We start from the raw sequence: 21284 nt of genomic DNA, 5'->3' as shown, positions 1-21284 counted from the left end.
TCTACCACCAGTACCAACGTTGGCAAAAGTCATTCCAACTGGGAGTTTGACTGGCGTGCGTAGCGTAAACCAAGAGAGTATTATATGTTACGATATAAACTCATGTTGTGCTACCTGTGCGAAACCGGAACGGTATACTGACCTACTAATGGTTCTAAGGGCTGATCGGAGCATATGCTAGTGTGCCGCGATCTATCGAATGGCGGCTGCGAGTCCCCATCGGAGGCGATGTATGTGACCAGTCTACATAGAGCCGAGGCAGAGTCCCAGCAGGTATACATGTTGACCATGTTGTTTGATGCTGTCAAGTCCACCTGCGGTTGGTCATTCGACTGAAAGCAAAAATGTTTTACTATAGAATTATTTACCATAATCATATCATGACAGTCCAGAAAAATATTTTGACCAAAAAACAAATAAATATGAAATTCATTATAATATACGACAACGGCTATAATATAATTACATACACACACACACACACACTTATATGTATGTTTTTTTCTGGTGGAAAAATTAACTAGCCCTATTTTAATCGACGTACACACATATTATATTGTGTGTATGTACGCATCGTGTCCTTTTCATTAGGCTTCAGAAAATTTCTTTACGTCAAACCGTTAAGATTAAAAAAAAAACTGAAGTATCTAAAGTAATCCGAGGCAGCAAAAGAAGAAGAAGAAAAAGTCAATACTAACAGCACTGTTTTTATCCTCCATCCGCAAAGACAGCTCGAACAGGCCGACATCGATGACGCAGATGTAATCCTTACTTATATCGGGGGCCTTATCGTCGTCCTGCGGCACCGGGACGCTTGCCTTCGTTCCAATCAGCGTTGATATGAAAAGAGTGCACTCCTGCGCCAAGAAACGAAGGTACGACGTATTCGTCTCGGGGATCAAGTTGCTGGAGACGCTGAAGTTTCCCAAGGTCAGCACGGTCCGTATCGGTAAATACAATGGTCTGGTGAAAAATATTTCGTTTAAAGTTTAAGGTTTCATATTTGCTAGCGCACATTCTCGCGCACTACATTGAAGACGAGGTATACCAATACAGTACAGTAACAGTCTGTTAATGTCCCACTGCTGGGCTAAGGCCTCCTCTCCTTTTTGAGGAGAAGGTTTGGAGCTTATTCCAGCACGCTGCTCCAATGCGGGTTGGTAGAATACACATGTGGTAGAATTTCAATGAAATTAGACACATGCAGGTTTCCTCACGGTGTTTTTCTTCACCGTCAAGCACGAGATGAATTATAAACACAAATTAAACACGTGAAAATTCAGTACACCACTTTCATTTCAGTACACCAATACAGCCTAACGTTATATATGAATAAAAAAAGTAAATTAAATAATGACAACATATAGTGATGCAATAAAAAGTAAATGTAAATATTTAATAAAATTAAAACGTGGGGTGTTGTGTACCGGTAGTCCACGGCGCAGTCCCACACGTGCACGTGCAGCTCGGACAGCACGGTGGAGGGCGTGTACCCGGGCACGGGGTAGTCCAGCACGTCCATCACGTCCATGAGCTGGCTCAGCCACGCGATACCCTTGTCGCCGCGGTGGCGCAGCGTGGCCTGCTCTATGCCCAGAGCTATGCATATTGTCTGGGACAAATAATAATATAATAATGTCCTGGGACATTTTTCACACACGGCCATCTGATACTCTACATATATTACTTTTCTTTTGTAAATACATACTTATATAGATAAATTATTTAATTTAATAATTACGTCGTCTTATTTATAAATCGGTTAAATTTACATAAAATAAAAATTAGAAAGAATATAAAAGTCTCTCTAAGCTGCTCCAGTCTCAATAATGTTTAAATACTTGTCGCTAAAATCAATACAATGTCTATAGGTACTTTTTTGACTTAAATTTTACAGTCAATAAATTTTACAAACAATATGCACTTACCTTAAGATTAGGCGTTTCGGAATTAGGATCAGTCTTAAGCGCCAACGTGAACATGTCTTTATTTTGTAATTGTTCTTTTATCGTTACTCCCTTGTTAGAGGGATATATAGTGCTTTTCAAGTGTGAGGGTAAAGTGGTTCCGTATAGACGGAGATTAGGTTTCTCTGATGGTATTGTCAGGAGTGCTGAAATGAAAAGAAATAATTTGTATATTTTTAATTACTTTGTAATGAAAATGATTTAAAAAGCTAAGAAATGAAAAAAAAATACATCAACAGACATATTATTAATTTATTTTAAACCAAAAACGACGAGATGAAATATGTTAATAAAGGAAGACTTTTTTAATAAACACTAATACCTCTTTCGTCAATCGCAATTTTAAAATGGTATAATTATATATTAAAGTAATGACAGCTTATATCTTAATTTTTATAAAATAATAATATTAATTATAAGAAACTAACGTTCATGATAAAGCGTAGTTTTTCCAGCTCTTAGGCACAGCTGGGCTGTTTTGGATCGCCCATTCAGCCCGCTCACTTGACACATTGACAACTTGTAAGCTTCCAGCACTAACTCACCCATTTGACCTGGCACTACACGCTTGTTGCTATCCTGAGATAAAAATATATTAATGCATGAAGACAATAGTTAGACCGCTTACAAGTAATTTTACTGAGTAAAATACAATATAAGCACAAAATATGGACAAAAATTGTACAAAATATATTTGTCAAACGATGTTAGATCTGTGTGCCTAGGGCATGCTTTTTATTTATTCGATAATGTTGACAGTACAGTACAGTAACAGCCTGTAAATGTCCCACTGCTGGGCTAAGGCCTCCTTTCCCTTTTTGAGGAGAAGGTTTGGAGCTTATTCCACCACGCTGCTCCAATGCGGGTTGGTGGAATACACATGTGGCAGAATTTTTTGATGTCAAAAATAATGTTGACGTTAACGGCAATTTTTATGGAATGAAAACAGCGCCATCTAGGGACAATAATCGGTATAACAAAGAAACTCGCACTGTGTCTAGTATTAGTTGTCAAATGTTGAAAACAACATCTATATAATTATATTGTCAAACCAAATAACAATTAAGTTGCCACAAATAAAATAATTAGAACAACAAAAGTCGCCTGAACGTCATATGTATTTTTAAATATATTCATATAATCGTAAATTATTTAAAAAAAACTTTAAAGATACGCACACAAAAAATGTGTGTTTTCATAAAAGATTAAATTATTGTTGTCAACGTCGCTTACACTGCTTTAAATTTCGCGGCAGTTTTTTTTGGAATGGCGATATTTATCGCGGAATATTTACGTATTTTATCTAATTATATAAAGTCCATCACACAATGATTTTTCATGTCAAATTTGTTCTCCAGCTCCAGCAGTAAGAAATATTTACTACTAAACCATTTTGGTTTATGACTATTTATCAGTATTTAAAATTAACTTACCCTAACAGGAGCATAAATCGTCATCAATCCTTTACCGACTTTGAGAGTAAGACAAAAGTTGTGCGTCTCACTCTCGTTATTTTCCGGTAAAGGTTTCGTATTTCCAATGCCTTTCCGCAACTTGTTATCATAAGTTGAGTAGTAGAGATTTTCTTCTTCGGACGTTGAACTTTCAGAGTCTGAATCTAGAGACATACCAGCATTAATACGTATGTAATATATTTTATTTATACCGTAATATATCTATATATATAAGAACATCAGTCTCGTTAGCCATTTCTTCCGCATAATATTCTTATTTTAAATTTATCAAGCAACGTCTTTTTTGTAATTTATGACTATTATAACATGGTTTGGGACTTTACTATCCATGATTTTGTCATAAAAAAGTGGCTTAATAATTTGGATCATTACGTGTTGTAATTAAAAAAAAAATGTTGATTGATACTATATTGTTATTTATAATCTGTTACGACTTATTCGTCTTATAATGTTGCTCAAGAGTCTGGTTTAAGGAATTAATGAGTGTAATGAGAAATACAAGGGTTTCATAGTTGGTACATATGGCGGAATATGAAATAATTAACATTTCTTAAGCAACAAATGTCTCTGTGTTGCGTGTTAAGAATTGATTTTAATGTTAAGAGTAGGTTAGGGATAAAATAATCACCATATCCCATCCCTTTGCAGAGTCCAAAGGCAGGGTAGATGGGTGCGCACATGTGCGGGCTGATGTCGAACGGCTCGACGACCTGCGGCTCCCACAGCAGCAAGTCGGAGTTGATACGGTTGTAAATTATCTCATACAACTGTTTTGATCTAAAATCATTGCATGTTTGTATAAATATGTGTCTAAACTAGTAAGATTTAAGCGGCCATTAGCCAGAAGCTTTTATATGCAAGGGTAGAACCTGCATCGTAATTCGAAAATATTAAATAAAATAAATTTGTCTTTGTAATTGTTTTAATGAGACTGGCATGACTTTAAGACCTAACATCAGAAATATGCGTTTAAAAATAGGATGCTTTTAAAGCAATATTATTGAAAATGTAATCTTAAAAAGCCTGGTATTAAATGTTAACTCACTCAAGTTGAAGACTGAGTATTGGTAAATTAAAATCGAGGTGTATAGCGGAGTGCTCCACGGAACTGTTTGTAAACTCTGCCATCTCTTCATCGGTGCCAGGCACTATGATTTCTTCTTCCTGACCTGTAACACAATAATTAACATTTCGCTGGTGGTAGACTTTTGTGCAAGCTCGTCTGGGTAGGTACCACCTACAGATATTCCACCGCAAAACAGCAGTACTTGGTATTGTTGTTTTCGGCTTGAAGGGTGAGTGAGCCAGTGCCATTACAGGTACAAGGGACATAACATCTTAGTTCCCAAGGTTGGTGGCGCATTGGTGATGTAAGCGATGGTTAACATTTCTTATAATGCCAATGTCGATGGGCGTTGGTGACCACTTTGTCAAGTTGTTGTTGTTGTTAATTGTTATGTGCCTCGTGTAGTTAAAGTGGGTCACTGCCCCTCAAACTGGAATACAACCTTATTAAGAACCCTTATTCTGATGTTGAATATCTGATGGATTGGATCACTCAGACCAGCTTGCATAAAGCACTACCATTAAGTAAAATTGACATTATATCGCAATGTTTATTTATTAAGCGTGTTAGATCGGAAAGACTTGTTTTCATTTCACAATAAAACGAACGCGTAAGACTATAAATATATTTAACACTAAGTACCTGGTTGATTGTTTTCGTGTTTGCTGATACTCTGATGAGCCATCTTCTTCCCGCTGAAGGGACTCGGGAGAGTGCTTCGGAGGTTGTTCATTATGTACATGGATGTTGTCATGGGGTTCGCCGCTTTGGGTTCGAAACCCGTCTCATCGTGTAAGCAGTCGAAGGGGCTTTTGTTGGTTTCCCGCGGTTTAAATGTTATGGATATCCTGATGCATATAACAAATGTTACTGTTTAGCTTTAATTATATGTATGTATACATTTTAGAGCCGAGATGACCTTGCGGCTTAATTTCATGTACTTAATTAGTGTTTATTATTCATTCAACGTGCTCGGTGGTTAAGGAAATCATAGTGAGGAAACCAGCGATTGTCAATCAAACCACATATGTATCTACCAACACGCATTGGAGCAGCGTGGTGGAATAAACCACAAGATAAATAAAAAAATCATCTGCTTACATAGGTAAGGGACTGGATGTGTTGCCTCTGAGTATATTCCCTTCCAATGAGGCGTCGTCCATGGATGACTGCGCTATATGGGTAGCGGGCAACTGATCGTTTTCCTTAATAAACAAATACAGATTATTAAATAATAATTACATACTATTCTAGCAACCAATTGATACCTTTTTTTTAATGAAGACCTCTTAATTTTTTTTTTTTTTTTTATAGAATAGGAAGGTGGACGAGCATATGGGCCACCTGATGGTAAGTGGTCACCAAACGCCCTTAGACATTGGCATTGTAAGAAATGTCAACCATCGCTTATAGCCAATGCGCCACCAACCTTGGGAACTAAGATTTTATGTCCCTTGTGCCTGTAATTACACTGGCTCACTCACCCTTCAAACCGGAACACAACAATATCAAGTATTGCTGTTTTGCGGTAGAATATCTGATGAGTGGGTGGTACCTACCCAGACGGGCTTGCACAAAGCCCTACCACCAGTAAAATGTTAATTATAAGTCATATCTGCTTGAAGATACTGTATGAGGTTTTTTTAGAGTTTTAAATTATTACATCAAATATACAATTAGTAATAATGACTATGATTAATGGCGAAGCTTATATTAAAAATTGTAGGATTACATTTTACTTTTATATTACTTACTTTAAGCTGAGATGGCCTAGTGGTTAGAACAAGTGAATCTTAACCGATGGTCGTAGGTTCAAACCCGAGCAAGCAGCACTGAATTTTCATGTGCTTAATTTGTGTTTATAATTAATCTCGCGCTTGACGGTGAAGGAAAACGCCGTGAGGAAACCTGCATGTGTCTACTTTCATTGAAATTCTGTCACATGTGTATACCACCACCCCGCATTGGAGCAGCGTGGTGGAATAAGCTCTAACCCTTCTCCTCAAAAGGGAAAGGAGGCCTTAGCTCAGCAGTGGGACATTAACAGGCCGTTACTGTTTATGTTAATTCAAGTACTTTCGGTTATATAATCAGCGCCGAAAGCGTTTTAGTAATACTATATAATAAGGACTTTATAACTGATAATTCAAGATATTTTCAGCCTAGTACTATGTTTCAAGAGATCTTTTTTTTTTTTTATAGAATAGGAAGGCGGACGAGCATATGGGCCACCTGATGGTAAGTGGTCACCAACGCTCTTAGACATTGGCATTGTAAGAAATGTTCCATCGCTTACATATCCAATGCGCCACCAACCTTGGGAACTAAGATTTTATGTCCCTTGTACCTGTAATTACACTGGCTCACTCACCCTTCAAACCGGAACACAACAATATCAAGTATTGCTGTTTTGCGGTAGAATATCTGATGAGTGGGTGGTACCTACCCAGACGAGCTTGCACAAAGCTCTACCACCAGTAAGTGTGACATTGAAACAAGGAAATGTATATGAATGTGTATCTCACGTGGTAGTAGAGGTCGAGCGTGGCGGCGCGCAGGGAGAGCGCGGCGGGGCGCTGCGAGCCGACGGCGGCCGCGCCGCACCGCAGCGACAGGTAGTCCGCGCGCACGCGCCGCGACGAGCGGGGCGCGCCCGGACGGAGGTCCGCCACCGGGAACCTGACGGTACACTACTGGTTACATTTGGAGCTTTAGTAAATGCTGTAAAATGCTCATGATGCCCTCCTGACCGACTTTAGCCTTTAGCAATCTGCGTGAGACATATTATAGTGCACAAGTTAGCGTAAACATGAGTGCACTCGATTTCCTCGCTCTCACAATTTGATGGAACCGCAGATCCGTCAAGAACAGAAAATGATCTGTCGCAGGGCAAACGGCTTTTGGTATTTCCAAGACCGCGTGTCTTGGAAATACCTAAATGCTGCCAATATCTAAAATTATGGGGCTCCACTGAGAAACCCAATAATGGTTATCTAATAAAAGTAAATTGTTAGTTCAGAGTGATATTGGGTCAAGAAATTCGCAGTAACAGCATGGAGTTACAAAGTTCCATGTTACATTCCCGTGCCTCGGATGGGAAGTAAATTTATCCTGCGCTTCAACTGTTTTGATTCTGTCAGATTGCCATTCTATCGGACTAAGACAGTGAAAACATATAGAGCTAGAGTATGTGTGTGTATGCAAACATGTCTGCACAATAATATCTCCTGTTAGCTGGCAGGTCAGTCACGAGTACTATAGCCTATTCAAATTTTTTTTATGTAGAATAGGAAGGCGGACGAGCATATGGGCCACCTGATGGTAAGTGGTCACCAGCGCCCATAGACATTGGCATTGTAAGAAATGTTAACCATCGCTTACATCACCAATGCGCCACCAACCTTGGGAACTAAGATGTTATGTCCCTTGTGCCTGTAATTACACTGGCGGAACACAACAATACCAAGTACTGCCGTTTTGCGATAGAATATCTGATGAGTGGGTGGTACCTACCCAGACGAGCTTGCACACAGCTCTACCACCAGTACCAAATCAAAACTTTGACACTGAATTAACGCAATATCTTGAATAATCTATGGCAATCATTGTCGATACGTGAAAAAAATTACGTCAGCTATAATATAAGTAAATAAGTTATTATTATAAAAACTTCGGGATTAAAATTGGAGTAAATATAAATATTTATTCTCAGTGCATAATACAGCAGAGCTATTAGTAAATCGCATGCATAAAGAGTTTATTTATCTCTACTCCTTCTTGGATATGTACATATGACTATTTTAAATATGTCAGTTTTTTTACCTAAGTATAACACTAAGATTGGGGCATTGGAGAGATACATTCATTTGACTCGGTTGCGTTGGCGTTGAAGGCGTTGAGGTCGAAGTGGTACCACCGAAAAACGTAGCCGACATTCGCTCGATTAAAGTCAGATCTACGTCAATATAAAACGGGGTGCATTTTATCCTGAGGACAAAACATTATCATTGTAGTTTGGGCGCAAGTAATAATACTATTAATTTTATAAGAATACTTACAATATGTCAGTTGTAGGATGAACCAATTTTTTTTCACCGGATATTCGCATATATTTCGAGGTCTGTTTGAAGTTTATCCTTATATCCGATTTTGAAGATAAAATTGAATTTTCATCATCTAAAAAACAACACATTTAAATAAATACAAAAATATTTCATTTTTTTTTGCGCTCGATGTGTCCCATAATGAGACAACTAAATCTACATGAATGAACACTATTGACAGTTTCATGTAAAATTTATTTAGTAATATAATAATAATATCCCGGGACATTTTTCACACACGGCCATCTGATCCCAAATTAAGCTTGTACAAAGCTTGTGCTATGGAAACCAGACAACTGATATACTACATATACTACTTTTATTTGTAAATACATACTTATATAGATAATTACACCCAGACTCAGGACAAACAGACATGTTCATGCACACAAATGTCTGTCCTGGGTGGGAATCGAACCCACAACCTTCGGCGTGAAAGGCAAGTGTTCTACCAACTACGCCAACCGGCTCGTCAATAATATATACAGGATTTACGATATTTTTCGTCACCACCGAGATCAGGATGATGACAAATGAAGTGAAGATTAGAGTGAAGTGTGTTTAAGCGAATATAATAAGAATAAGATGCTATGGATGGATACCTTTGTGATCAAACCAGATTAAATCAAATTTCTGCGGTTTAACATCTTCTGTCTCTTCGCCTTGCGAGTAGAGACACTCTCTAACAAGCATACTCTTTATGGCCGCCTCACACATTGTTTGACTTCCGTGTGACGTCACCTTCTCACTGCCATCTAGACTTATTTCTGATGTTAATAATCTGTAAAATATGTTTTTATTATTTTATTGCGTAATCGCAATAATTAATATAAGAATTATTTAAAAAAATGTAACTACTTAGTCCTATAAATAAAAAATATATATATTTCAAACGGGTTGCTAACAATGGTACAAAAACAATTGTTAGCAGCCCATAATATTTTTTGTGCATGTATGAGCTTCCTTGAGTAAAGTATGTTATATATTTAGAACTTTAACCCTTATCTGACCATGGTTTCGTTTATGCCCTTTTGAAAAATAGACACTTTTCACAACTGAAAACAACTAATTACTATTTCAGAATAAATTTAAGGTTACAATATATGTAAACATTGTTAACATCGGAGGCAGAAAAAGTTCTAAGCATATATGGGTTAAAAAATATCCTGACATCATTCGTGACAGTTCATGCTTTGGATGCAATGTTGTTATTTAAAAATACACTAATTTAATAAATTAATCAGAACATTTGATATTTTTATCTTAGTAGGATACAACCAAATTAGCTGCTCTCTCCTGAGATAAGATATTAGTTGCCTTGACATATTATCCCGTAACAGCCTGTGAATGTCCCACTGCTGGGCTAAAGGCCTCCTCTCCTCGTTTTGAGGAGAAGGTATTGGAGCTTATTCCACCACGCTGCTCCAATGCGGGTTGGTGGAATACACATGTGGCAGATTTCAGTGAAATTAGACACATGCAGGTTTCCTCACGATGTTTTCCTTCACCGAATAGCACGAGATGAATTATAATCACAAATTAAGCACATGAAAATTCAGTGGTGCTTGCCCGGGTTTGAACCCATTATCATCGGTTAAGATTCACGCGTTCATACCACTGGGCCATCTCAGCTTGTTCTTGTTGGGGGTCCTGGTCTCCTCGGTAAGTCGTATATACGTGTCAAAACGTATATACGACATGAGATGATTTCACTTTGACCAAGACATATTATTCATCACATTCAAAATATTAAATATATATAAAAATAGAATAATTTTAACAGATTAGTGTTATTTAAACGTCATAAGTTACAGTTTATTTAATTTAATAAAAATATAATGTAATAATATTTATGATATTGGGAACGAAAGAACATGTTGTTTGTATTTAGTTCTCTTTTGTTTCTTACTTGAAATGTTAAATAAATAAACATCACGACCTCATTCTCTTATATTTATTATATCATATCTTATATTATATTAGTGTGAGAGAGAGAGAGAGAGAAAGAGAGAGAGAGAGAGAGCGAGAGAGAGAGAGAGAGAGCGAGAGAGAGAGAGAGAGAGAATACTGTATATATATTTCTAAGATTATCGATTTTTAACTTAAAATTAGTTCAATTTTGTAACTAAATGTGTACTAATTACATACCCATCTCATTTCATAATATTTATAGCGTACCTTAAGTGGTCTCTATCTGTTGCTCTGTCCAATGCTTTGTTTATTGTATTCAAGTCTCGTCTCTCGTTGAGTCTACCAAATGTTTCCACACAATTGAAGAATTCTGTTGAGATCTGTTGTAGTTTTAACACAGACGCTGAGGAAATGTTGTGTGTTCCCATTGGTGTTGGAAGTAAAATATCCTGGAATAAGAAACATAAAAAACTAATTTAGAGTAGACAAACACGCCAGAACGGAGCTCTCTGGTGCAGGTGTACAAGGACACACCACTCCAGCTGAATTGGGAAGATAGACTGGACAAAGAAGATAAAAACCTACTTTCCTAATATTTATTAAGAAAATAGGTTATTACATTACATACAATTTTACTCGTAAATAAATTCAAAATTTATACATGTATTACCACACTAATATTAAAAACAAAAAAAGAGTAGTTACTTTCATTTTTAAACATTTAGGTATTTAAAAAAACAATGAGAATTTTACTTTTAAAATTTACCTTATGAAGGAGAACGCAAGAGAATGATGCGATTCTTAGACTTATATGTGACACTTCAGCTGTGGGGTCACCATCGATGTGTGGAACTGTAAGTAATAATAACAATAATATCCTGGGACATTTTTAACACACGGCCATCTGATCACAAATTAAGCGTGTACAGAGCTTGTACTATGGAAACCAGACAACTGATATACTACATATACTATTTTCCGTTTGTAAATACATACTTATATAGATAATTACACCCAGACTCAGGACAAACAGACATGTTCATGCACACAAATATCTGTCCTGGGTGGGAATAGAACCCACAACCTTCGGCGTGAAAGGCAAGCATCCACCAACCACGGCAACCGGCTCGGCAAGTATTAATTGAAATGAAAATTCATTATACATGTATAATACTGTATAAATACATGTGTTAATATAGTAGAACCACGACTGCCATATTAAACTTTATCAAGCTGGAGATATATATTTTTTTAATTGTAAATAAAATCAGTAATAGACGAAAGTTGTTACAAGAAGCATCTACATGATAAATATTTATACAAATATCATCAAATGTGACCTAAACATGGTAGGGAATAGATTTTTTATATACCAATAATTATTACTGACATTCAAAAAGATCATATTATCTTATGAATTCATTCTTGCTTTACGTTATTTAGCGGGTGTTTAGTCAAACAATTTTGTGTCTTTATCTTTCGAATATCAAATTAATAATGACAGAAAGAGATAAACAGTAACAGCCTGTGAATGTCCCACTGCTGTGCTAAGGCCTCCTCTTCCTTTTTGAGGAGAAGGTATGGAGCTTATTCCACCACGCTGCTCCAATGTGGTTTGGTGGAATACACATGTGGCGGAATTTCAATGAAATTAGACACATGCAGGTTTCCTCACGATGTATTCCTTCACCGTCAAGCATGAGATGAATTATAAACACAAATTAAGCACATGAAAATTTGGGTTGAACCCACGATCATCGGTTAAGATCCACGCGTTCTAACCACTAGGCCATCTAGGCTTAGAAAATCAGTGTTTAACGAAATAGCCGCTAAGTAATGTTTATAAATGAGGTTGTAAGCTTCTAAGTATATTTATTTAAAGATAATTAAGTGTTTTAAGACTTTTTTAAAAAGGTATTTATACTGGCAAGTAGGTTGCCTTATGGTAAGTGGAACCAGTCCTTATATAACCAACCAACCTTTGGAACTAAGATGTTACATTCCTTGTGCCTGATAGCTGCCTATAAGTGATATGGCTCTTAGCATGCTTCATAGTTTAAATGTTATTTATTTGTAGTAAAATTAATTTGTATATTGTATTGTAAAATAATATATAATATAATAAATTATTCTACCGCAAAACAGCAATACTTGATATTGTTGTGTTCCGGTTTGAAGGGTGAGTGAGCCAGTGTAATTACAGGCACAAGGGACATAAAATCTTAGTTCCCAAGGTTGGTGGCGCATTGGCTATAAGCAATGGTTGACATTTCTTACAATGCCAATTAAGGGCGTTTGGTGACCACTTACCATCAGGTGGCTCATACGCTCGTCCACCTTCCTATTCTATAAAAAAAAAAAAAAAAAAAAAAAAATAATTATGTGTTGGCACCTTTTTTATTCCTTTTGATACGTGGCTGGATTGTTGGTATATTGACACTTGACGTCATGCTGGTACTCATAGAACTAACTGAGGATGTGAAGCTCTTTGCCATGTCATTGCCTCGAGATGTCATTGGTAGAAACTTGTCACTCTCACTGTCACTGTCCTCTGTGAATATAATGATTTAGCTAATAATTATAACTATAATTATTTTTACACTATATGAAATATATATACATATACCAAGCCTTGTAGATATGTGACAATCCATAAACACATGTAGTATCTAAATTGTATATTTTTTTACATAAGTATTATATACAATACGTACCAAAGCTTGGTCCGGACCATCCGTACATGCCTTGTGGTTTAGAGTGTTGTTTCTCCAAATTACCAAGTAGCTGTGCTTCTATGACTTGAAAATCTGATTGCTTCATTTGTTTACATTGCATATTTACATTAGGACGAATTGGTATGTTGCTGTAAAAAATCATAGACCTATATAAAAACTTATTACCTAATGGGAACTTTTTTCAATAAGGATGTTGGATAGGGACATTTCACAAACTTTATTATGTAATACAATTGACATAAAATGTTTATGTATTTATTTATTTCGATATCGATATAAGATCAATCCTAACCAAAGAGACTAGCAACATTGAGTTTTCATGTTATTTCGGTGAAAGAAAATATTGTAAGGAAATCTGTATGTGGCGGATGTGACACATGCATATCTATTAGAACAGCATGGTCGACCAAACTTGAGTGAAAACCAACTATTTGCTAGAACTGCTGTCAATTTATTTACCTAGTGTCTTCTAGATGTGGTTGATTTAATGCATCCACGAGTTCTATTAATGTATGCAATTGTCTTGGAGTGATAAACACGAGGAATGAACCCAGTAATATTCTAACTTCTACTTTCGGTCCATCCACTTCTTCAGAATGTTTTAATGTCAGGCTTAACTCTTGCTGTCCAGTCAACTTAGCAAACAATACTGGATCAGGTTGCAATACTCTTTCCTCCGGAGTTGTTTCTCGGGTGTTATCATTTTGTCTTTCCTCAATAATTTCTTTGATGGGATCAGAATCTATTGTTGATATGACACTTCTAGTTTCATAGAATACATCTGACATTGTACTTTGATAGTTTGAATCTGGTGACTCGGCAGAAGTACCTTCTGACTTATCGGCTTGTGTAGAAGCTGATTTTTCCATTATTAGGCTAGGTGCCATAGTACGTAATTTTGAAGGAAATTCATCAATATAAAATGTGACGCCATTAAATTTTATTTTCTTATTTGTGTATGTTGCAACTATGTATGTTTTTGTTTTATCGGGATCTGTTTCTTCTGGTAGAGGTTCAGCTCCAGCTTCATCGAAGTAATCAATGCTGTAAATAATAATGTGGTTTTAGTTGTTAATGTTTAGAAATTAAATAAATTAGTTATCAGTTATACTTTACTTACTTTTTAATGTGAATTTCCAAAGCGATACCCCTGTCACCATTTTTAGGAACATGTTCTATTCTTATTTTTGTATTAACAAATTTGACTTTAACTCTGCTTAAAACTGAAAAATAACTTTAAATTAGAAAAGCTTAAAATAGTAAAACTATGTGTAGATTAACCGAGTTTGGGTAAAAAGGTTTTAATTTTTAGTATGAAACTTATACTTAAGTCGATTTTAATGGCAGCTGAGATAAAAAAAAAATTTCCCTTGAATTGACATGTCATTGGTTGAGATCTAAATAATCAATGTTATCAGAGTTTACAAGTAAAATTGAAGTGGATATAAGTAGTGAAGAATGATTTTGTATTACAAAAGTTATATTTATCTAGTACTATTTGTAGTTTATAATGTAGCAGAGTTATCAGTTAATGATATGGAACATGTAAATCTAAGGTTTGTTTATCATTACTCATTCTGTCATTAGAATATACTATATATAGTTGATCTTAATTATGACTTTTTAATTTCTTTTGAATACTAACTGGAATCTATGGCATGGGCGAACATTTCAATGCCTTCGACAGGATTAGACTCTCGAGGGCCAGCATCTTCTTGCAGACATTCAGCGGCTAGCTGCATTGACGATGACATTGAAGACCACATAGACTCCAGCATTGATGACACTAAATTTAAAATATTTGTATTTTTATAAGGATTATATTATGCTTGTAATTTACTGATGACAACAAAATGTTATAATAAATTTTTTTATGTTAAATTAATTGACATAATTGATTTCAGTATGTGAACATATATATATATATATATATATATATATAGGAATAAAGAGTATATAGTGTTAAAGGAGAATATGACAACATAGGTAGAAATATATACACAATTTTTACTGCCTCCTTACTTATCATAAATAAAAAATGGTATACCTGGTTCAGCTCGTACTTTTGGTTGCACGGTGAGAGAAAGACCATTGATTTCAACAATAGAATCATCTTTGAGGATCGTTGACCAGGGAACAGTTACGGTGATCTCTTTCATGTGTCCATCTACTATCTCTATAGGCCAATTCTGTGAGTCACCAAGTTCATTAAGAGCCTGAAATTATTGTAAGCTTTTTAAGTTTTATAATTATCACATAATTTACTATATATGGTCCACATACAACTTTCAACAATCATATAGAATTTGAAGTTACTAAATTGATGAGTGAAATAAAATTACTCATAGTTTATTTATTTCTGCACATATTAGAATAAATTAATTACTCATAAATAAAGTATATAGTACTTACTGGATGTATTCTGACATAAAAATAAATTATTTATAAACTTGTTCTAACTTAATTAATGGATCATTAATTAACTCAAAATAAATTGTAATGTATTAAGAATGGCATGATATGAATTAGTATATAAAAAAAAACGAAGAAGTTAAACTGTCAACAGAAGTTAACTTCTTCGTTTTTTTTTACTCTTCTTTGTTATAACTTATAAAGAACACGTGCTGTTTTGCATAAAATTTAAACGCACTTTTTGCTGGCAAGGACATATATTTTTAAAAATATAAATCTTGTATTTAAAATAATGGACAAAAATATTGGAGTTGATAAGTTTAGGCCTAATTTTTTAAACAAACAAAATGATTACCTCGCAGTCAAGGCTAACGTCTGAAACGGTACCAGTTCCATTGTATAGATCTACACTCAGCTGAGCCAAAGTTAGCTTTTCTTCAAGAAAATTTCCTAAGTAGCGTTGAAGTAAGTATCTGCAGGCTCTTTTTTTAATACTTTCTGACCATGGCAGATACCACAACATTTTTAAAACTTTGTTATCATCACACTATGAATTTTTTAGCCTTTGTGCGTAATGACTATTGTGATTTGCGTGTGATTGACTTGAGCACGTAAATAAACACAACGTTTCGTTTTACTTTTTCCTCCTATCAAAATTGATTAACAGATGTTGCAAGAAATGTCACTTAACGTTTATGTAAAATTTATTTTATCTGTATTTTTTAAATAAAAATGTATAATAATATTATAATGTAAAGACATTCAGTAGCTTAAAAGCGTGCATAGGCGGCCTTATAAATCTAGCGATTTTCTCCAGGCAATATTTGTGAAAGAAACTTAATTTTAAGATATAAAGTTATTAAAGAAATAGTGTGTACGTATAGGTATATATTTTTTCTAGTAGTAGAATATTTATTGTTTCATAAAATGCTTCTTACATAATTTATTAAAATGTATTTTGTAGCGGTTATACACACTTTGGGTATTTTGTTTAAATTCCTATATACGAAAATCTTAGATGTTTGTTTTTATTTCATTAGGTATAAAGATATTTGTTACTTAATGTTGATTATAAAATATTTGGTTTTTCTGACGGTCTCAGTTTAGTATAAAAAAGTAAATTAGATACGAAGCCTTCCTCATTAGAAACCATATTGTAATTATGATTACATGTGTATATCGTTAAACTATAAAATAAAACAGCCATATTAGTCGCTAAAAATATTGTTGCTGTGAATTCTGGAGAACCCACACCGGATTTAGACGACCCTAAACAGTCCGTGTCATTGATTACTAACTTTATTTCCACGCTGGATACTGTGAATTCACCTGAAAAGTAAAATAATGACTTTTTACAACAGTTATAAAATGCAAATTTTGCTAAAACATGCTTATGCTTATAAAATTCACTTTACACAATAAGGTCAATGTTTTAAGCCAATGATCTATTAATAAAAACGATTACAAATCATGAGTAAAGGTTAAGTAATTTATTCTTTATTCTTCATTTCCCTAAGACATATCAACGATAAAAAATAATAACCAACTTAAGGTATTATAAATTAATTATATTATTAACTTACTTATTTCGCTTTTGTAATATATATCCATGATTCTATTCATACGAGCGATTGGCCAAGCTTTATGTTCGGAGAAGAGAATACGTTCTAGAACAATAAGTACTCTTAAATGTTAGCAATGGTAATTACAAAGTTACACTATAAGATAACTCTAATGAACTAACAAACGATTAGATTCGTTTTAAAAGTTTTTTAATTTTTTTCCGTGTTCCTTTTTCTCAATTTGAATTTATTTCTTGCTTATCTCCTGAAACTGTGAGGCCTGTTCGAAGATTTCATTAATGGATCTAGATTTATTTTATAGCCTGACATATCGTTATTAATATCAAAGCAACAGCGAATTTATTTTTAAATATGATTTTGGAGCAAAGTGGTTATCGTCGCCCACGGACACCTGCAGCATATGGTGTTATTAATGCGTTACCGGCCTTAGAATAATCTGAGTACATGATATTAGGTCCTTACATATGGAATTGGCGTTTTGTACGGGAGGAATATAAAGTCATTTTTTTTTTTGTAAAATATATTTAATTAACCAAAGATTGCACCGTTGTTATCTATGCACTTTTCCATCTCATAGGTAGTTCATTTATCCCTTTACGAAAAAAACCATGGGGGCGAGAATCAATAAACTCTTTGAAGGCGGTTTGGTCTGCCGCATCGGAGTTGAATTTTTTTCCTTGTAAGAAGTTGTCCAAATTCCAGAAAAAAATGGTAATCTCTTTGAGCAAGGTCCGGGGAGTACGGTGGATGGCACAGACATTCCAATTGTAGCTCATCTGACTTAGTGGTTGTTTGTTGTGCAGTTTGTGGTCTTGCGTTGTCGTGAAGCAGCAGTGGTCTAGAGCAATTGACCAATCTCGGTTGTTTAGCAGCTAGTTCTTCCTTCATGGTTTGCTTTGCTTCATGGATCGCTTCAACAATAGCCTTTAATTCTTCATTTTTCACTTTGGTCTCCGGCCGTCCACGGGGTTGGTTCTGAAGGTCGAAATTTTCAGAACGGAAACTTTGAAACTAAAAACGGACCGTGCTTTCTTTTAAGACACCAGCGCCGTACACATCACTAATCCTTCGAGCTGTTTCTGCAGCACTGGTGCCACGGTAGAACTCGTACTCGTAAATATACCGATATTTCATGTTTTCCATTGTGCAGTAATAAGCGACGCCAAAGAAAACAATTATGAGGAAAAAACAAACGAATGACTGTTTTCAAAACTCAAATGTAAAAGCTAAATGAATTTATAAATTTGAATTTGGAATTCTTAATCAAAGAGGAGATATTTCAGATCAAAGTGGTCAGTACGACAAAACGATAATTTCATATGTAAGATCCTAATATTTCAAAAAGAAGGCCGTCAGATATATCAAAAGCCAATAAAACTATTTATTTTTATTTTTGTGAAGCTTTAGTGTTTTTCACTGTGATGTGTGATTTGAGTGTGTGCATTCGAGTTGCTGCCACTAGCTATCCACCCGCGGCTTTCCTCGTGTACATTATTATAGTATTTTTTTAGAATAATTAAAATCCCTATTTTAAGGAATTTACTAATAATTAATAAATAATATTAGGAATTTCAGTAATTTACACCTCCAATTAAACCTAAAGCTGATGCCGGGAATTGTGACAATAGCCCAAAGTTTCCTTGACTTGTGTGCGGTTCGTAAGCCGTACCGCTATTAATCCTTATATGATTTTGTATTACCTTTATATTTTTGTTTTTGTATTTATTTAAATGTTACGTAGGTATTTAAAATGAAATTAATTTTTTTCATTGAGCTTGCTAATGTTTAATTATTTAACTTAATTAAAAAAAAATATTATACATTATCTACAATAGGTAGGCGAACTATACAGTTCACGCTCTATCGTTTGGCGCGGTTTGGTGCTCAAAAATTCGGCATAAAACCTAACTCCAGAAGCGCTCGCGCAATACTGAATTCGAACGCCCAACCAGTGATGCCAACTCCTACAGAATATTCCCCCTTAGACCAACTTCAATAATCAAATCAATTTTTAATAATTTTGTTAAAAACCTAATATTACTTCTGAGCTCGCGGCCTCTTGGACTGGAAGCCCACGTCGTGTCGGAGACCCGTGGCATTTTACTAGCCCTGCTTCCCTATAGTTATGCCACTGAACACGTATATATCGCTGCCAGACCATAGCATTTTTTTACAACGCCACAGATCGTACACGTTGCTCAAGCCATTACAATCATTAAATAAGGCGTTTTGTGCAGTAGAATTTAGAAAGCCTTTTAGTATTTTTTAACAATCAATCAAATCAACACCTTAAAATATTCTTAGTTCAAGGACGCTTAATAATAAGTTAATATAATTTAAGTATTACACTTTTAAATCGTTGTTACAGGATAAAATTAAATGTAAATCTACTATACTAATGGTGCGGAGTATAGATTCTACCGAGACGATCCAGCAATACACTCGGTTACTCTTTTCCACCAAATAACTTACATAGGTAACATAGTTTTCCACTCATAGTGATGGATTATTATTTAATTTTATTTACACGACGATACTAAAGTACGATTTATTCATTTAAATTATTTTGTAGATTGAGTATTATATGTTGTGTGTTGTTGTAAGATAGTTGAGTGACAACTAACAAATGACAAAATGTCAAAACCCCTGTTATTTTATTTATGCGGTACTAGTTTCCGCTGCTTCGCGGGACAATAGGATAGCATAACATCCAATCTATAAATAAAATATATTGAAAAAATATCATTAAAATGTTTTCACAATTTACTTGCAAGAATTAACACGTTTCGGTACTAGTTTTGACAATCAATCAATTCGTTGTTCATAAATAATTATTAGTAACAAATACAAGTAAAGAAGTAATAAATTTTATTATTTGTTAATTTTAATATCTTTAATATAATAACTTATGAGATATTTTAAATTTAATTTAAACAAAATATCATATATTGTTAATTCGATGACAGTCATTCAGTTCTTTTTTTATATAAGCACGGGAAAACTATTTTTTAAACTTTTTTACCAAACAATAACAATGACGAAATATATAGAATGGAGTACATAAATAAGTATTTCTAACATTAGTAAAAGATAAAATATTAACCTAATATATATTATTGAGTAGTTATATTGTAATTCATGATAAGCAATCATTTAACAAATGTGTTTATCTTTGTGTACATAAGGATATAAACAATCGATTTATGGAACAATAAATAACAAATCGAGATGGCCCGATGGTCAGACCACGTGAATCTTAACCGACGATTATTATTTCAGAACCAGGCAGCAAAGAACTTTCATGTGTTTAATTTAGGTTTATTATTCATCAGACCTAAATCCTCGGATTGGCTAAAAATGTACCACATATTTATTCACCAGCCTGCATAGGAGCAGCGTGATGGAAAAAACTCAAAACTTCGTCAAAAGGAGAGGAGGCTTATATCAACGTTGGTACATTAACAGATAACAGACTTACTTTTTTCTTAAACAATAAATAATTATAATAATTAATTATTAAATTTACCTACCTTGGCAAGTTCCTAGTTTTAAAGAAATCTTATAATAGGGTAGTCCTATAGCTTCTATCGTTCGAACAAATTTGACTTCTTTTGTATATTGCAATAGTATTGTGCATACTATGAAACACTTAATTATTAGTGAATAAGTTTCCATTATTTAAAAATAATTAATAAAGCTATTTTAAAGACTAAGCAGAGGTATGGAATGGGTAGAGCTATGGCAATTAACTGAATTAGTTTTCGTTGAACAACACAGGAACTTCATTGTAGTAACAATCACCTATTGTCTGAGTTTATGTAATAAAGTTCTCTTGTATTTGAATATTTAAGTACAATTACAACTACATAGCTAATTGTTACATAAATGTGAACTTCATCGAGATACGGTAATAACGCTCCGTAACAGCCTGTGAATATCCCACTGCTGGGCTAAAGGCCTCCTCTCCTCTTTTTGAGGAGAAGTTTTGGAGCTTATTCCACCACGCTGCTCCAATGCGGGTTGGTGGAATAC

The 21284-nt window shown here is 34.6% G+C and overlaps 2 protein-coding genes across 2 annotated transcripts in view; both read right to left on the bottom strand.

The window, feature by feature from the left end:
* Nucleotides 1-16290, bottom strand: part of LOC126775757 (autophagy-related protein 2 homolog A) — a 28292-nt gene extending 12002 nt beyond the window's left edge. Inside the window, exons 1-23 of the mRNA XM_050497839.1 lie at nt 16025-16290; nt 15305-15473; nt 14903-15043; nt 14378-14480; nt 13717-14301; nt 13237-13385; nt 12915-13073; nt 11289-11374; nt 10790-10971; nt 9214-9392; nt 8567-8684; nt 8331-8495; nt 7034-7187; nt 5610-5713; nt 5151-5356; nt 4488-4611; nt 4071-4219; nt 3401-3585; nt 2396-2546; nt 1929-2113; nt 1428-1612; nt 699-963; nt 143-332 (exon numbers count right to left, since the gene is read on the bottom strand). Of these exons, the coding sequence (XP_050353796.1) occupies nt 143-332; nt 699-963; nt 1428-1612; nt 1929-2113; nt 2396-2546; nt 3401-3585; nt 4071-4219; nt 4488-4611; nt 5151-5356; nt 5610-5713; nt 7034-7187; nt 8331-8495; nt 8567-8684; nt 9214-9392; nt 10790-10971; nt 11289-11374; nt 12915-13073; nt 13237-13385; nt 13717-14301; nt 14378-14480; nt 14903-15043; nt 15305-15473; nt 16025-16192 (4102 nt within the window). The 5' untranslated portion in view covers nt 16193-16290. The remainder of the gene's footprint in view (nt 1-142; nt 333-698; nt 964-1427; nt 1613-1928; nt 2114-2395; nt 2547-3400; nt 3586-4070; nt 4220-4487; nt 4612-5150; nt 5357-5609; nt 5714-7033; nt 7188-8330; nt 8496-8566; nt 8685-9213; nt 9393-10789; nt 10972-11288; nt 11375-12914; nt 13074-13236; nt 13386-13716; nt 14302-14377; nt 14481-14902; nt 15044-15304; nt 15474-16024) is intronic.
* Nucleotides 16291-16738: 448 nt separating this feature from the next.
* LOC126776161 (uncharacterized) lies at nt 16739-21038 on the bottom strand. The gene is made up of 4 exons (XM_050498461.1): nt 21026-21038; nt 20783-20890; nt 17262-17336; nt 16739-16998 (listed from the first exon to the last, which is right to left on the bottom strand). The coding sequence occupies exons 1-4, from the start codon at nt 21036-21038 to the stop codon at nt 16739-16741; spliced, it is 456 nt and encodes a 151-aa protein (XP_050354418.1).
* Nucleotides 21039-21284: the final 246 nt, after the last annotated feature.

Source organism: Nymphalis io, chromosome 19 (genome assembly GCF_905147045.1).
Source record: "Nymphalis io chromosome 19, ilAglIoxx1.1, whole genome shotgun sequence".
Lineage (NCBI taxonomy): Eukaryota > Metazoa > Arthropoda > Insecta > Lepidoptera > Nymphalidae > Nymphalis > Nymphalis io.
Note: the sequence above shows the minus strand (reverse complement) of the source record. Positions and strands in the feature narration are given on the sequence as shown.

Bases quoted from the DNA above. Each gene is read 5' to 3' on its own strand.
- LOC126776161 (XM_050498461.1), bottom strand. The intron at 17,337-20,782 runs GTAGGTAAATTT...TTATTGTTCTAG, and splicing joins AAAACTAGGAACTTGCCAAG to AACGTATTCTCTTCTCCGAA. The intron at 16,999-17,261 runs GCGAAATAAGTA...TTTACTTTTCAG, and splicing joins CATGGATATATATTACAAAA to GTGAATTCACAGTATCCAGC.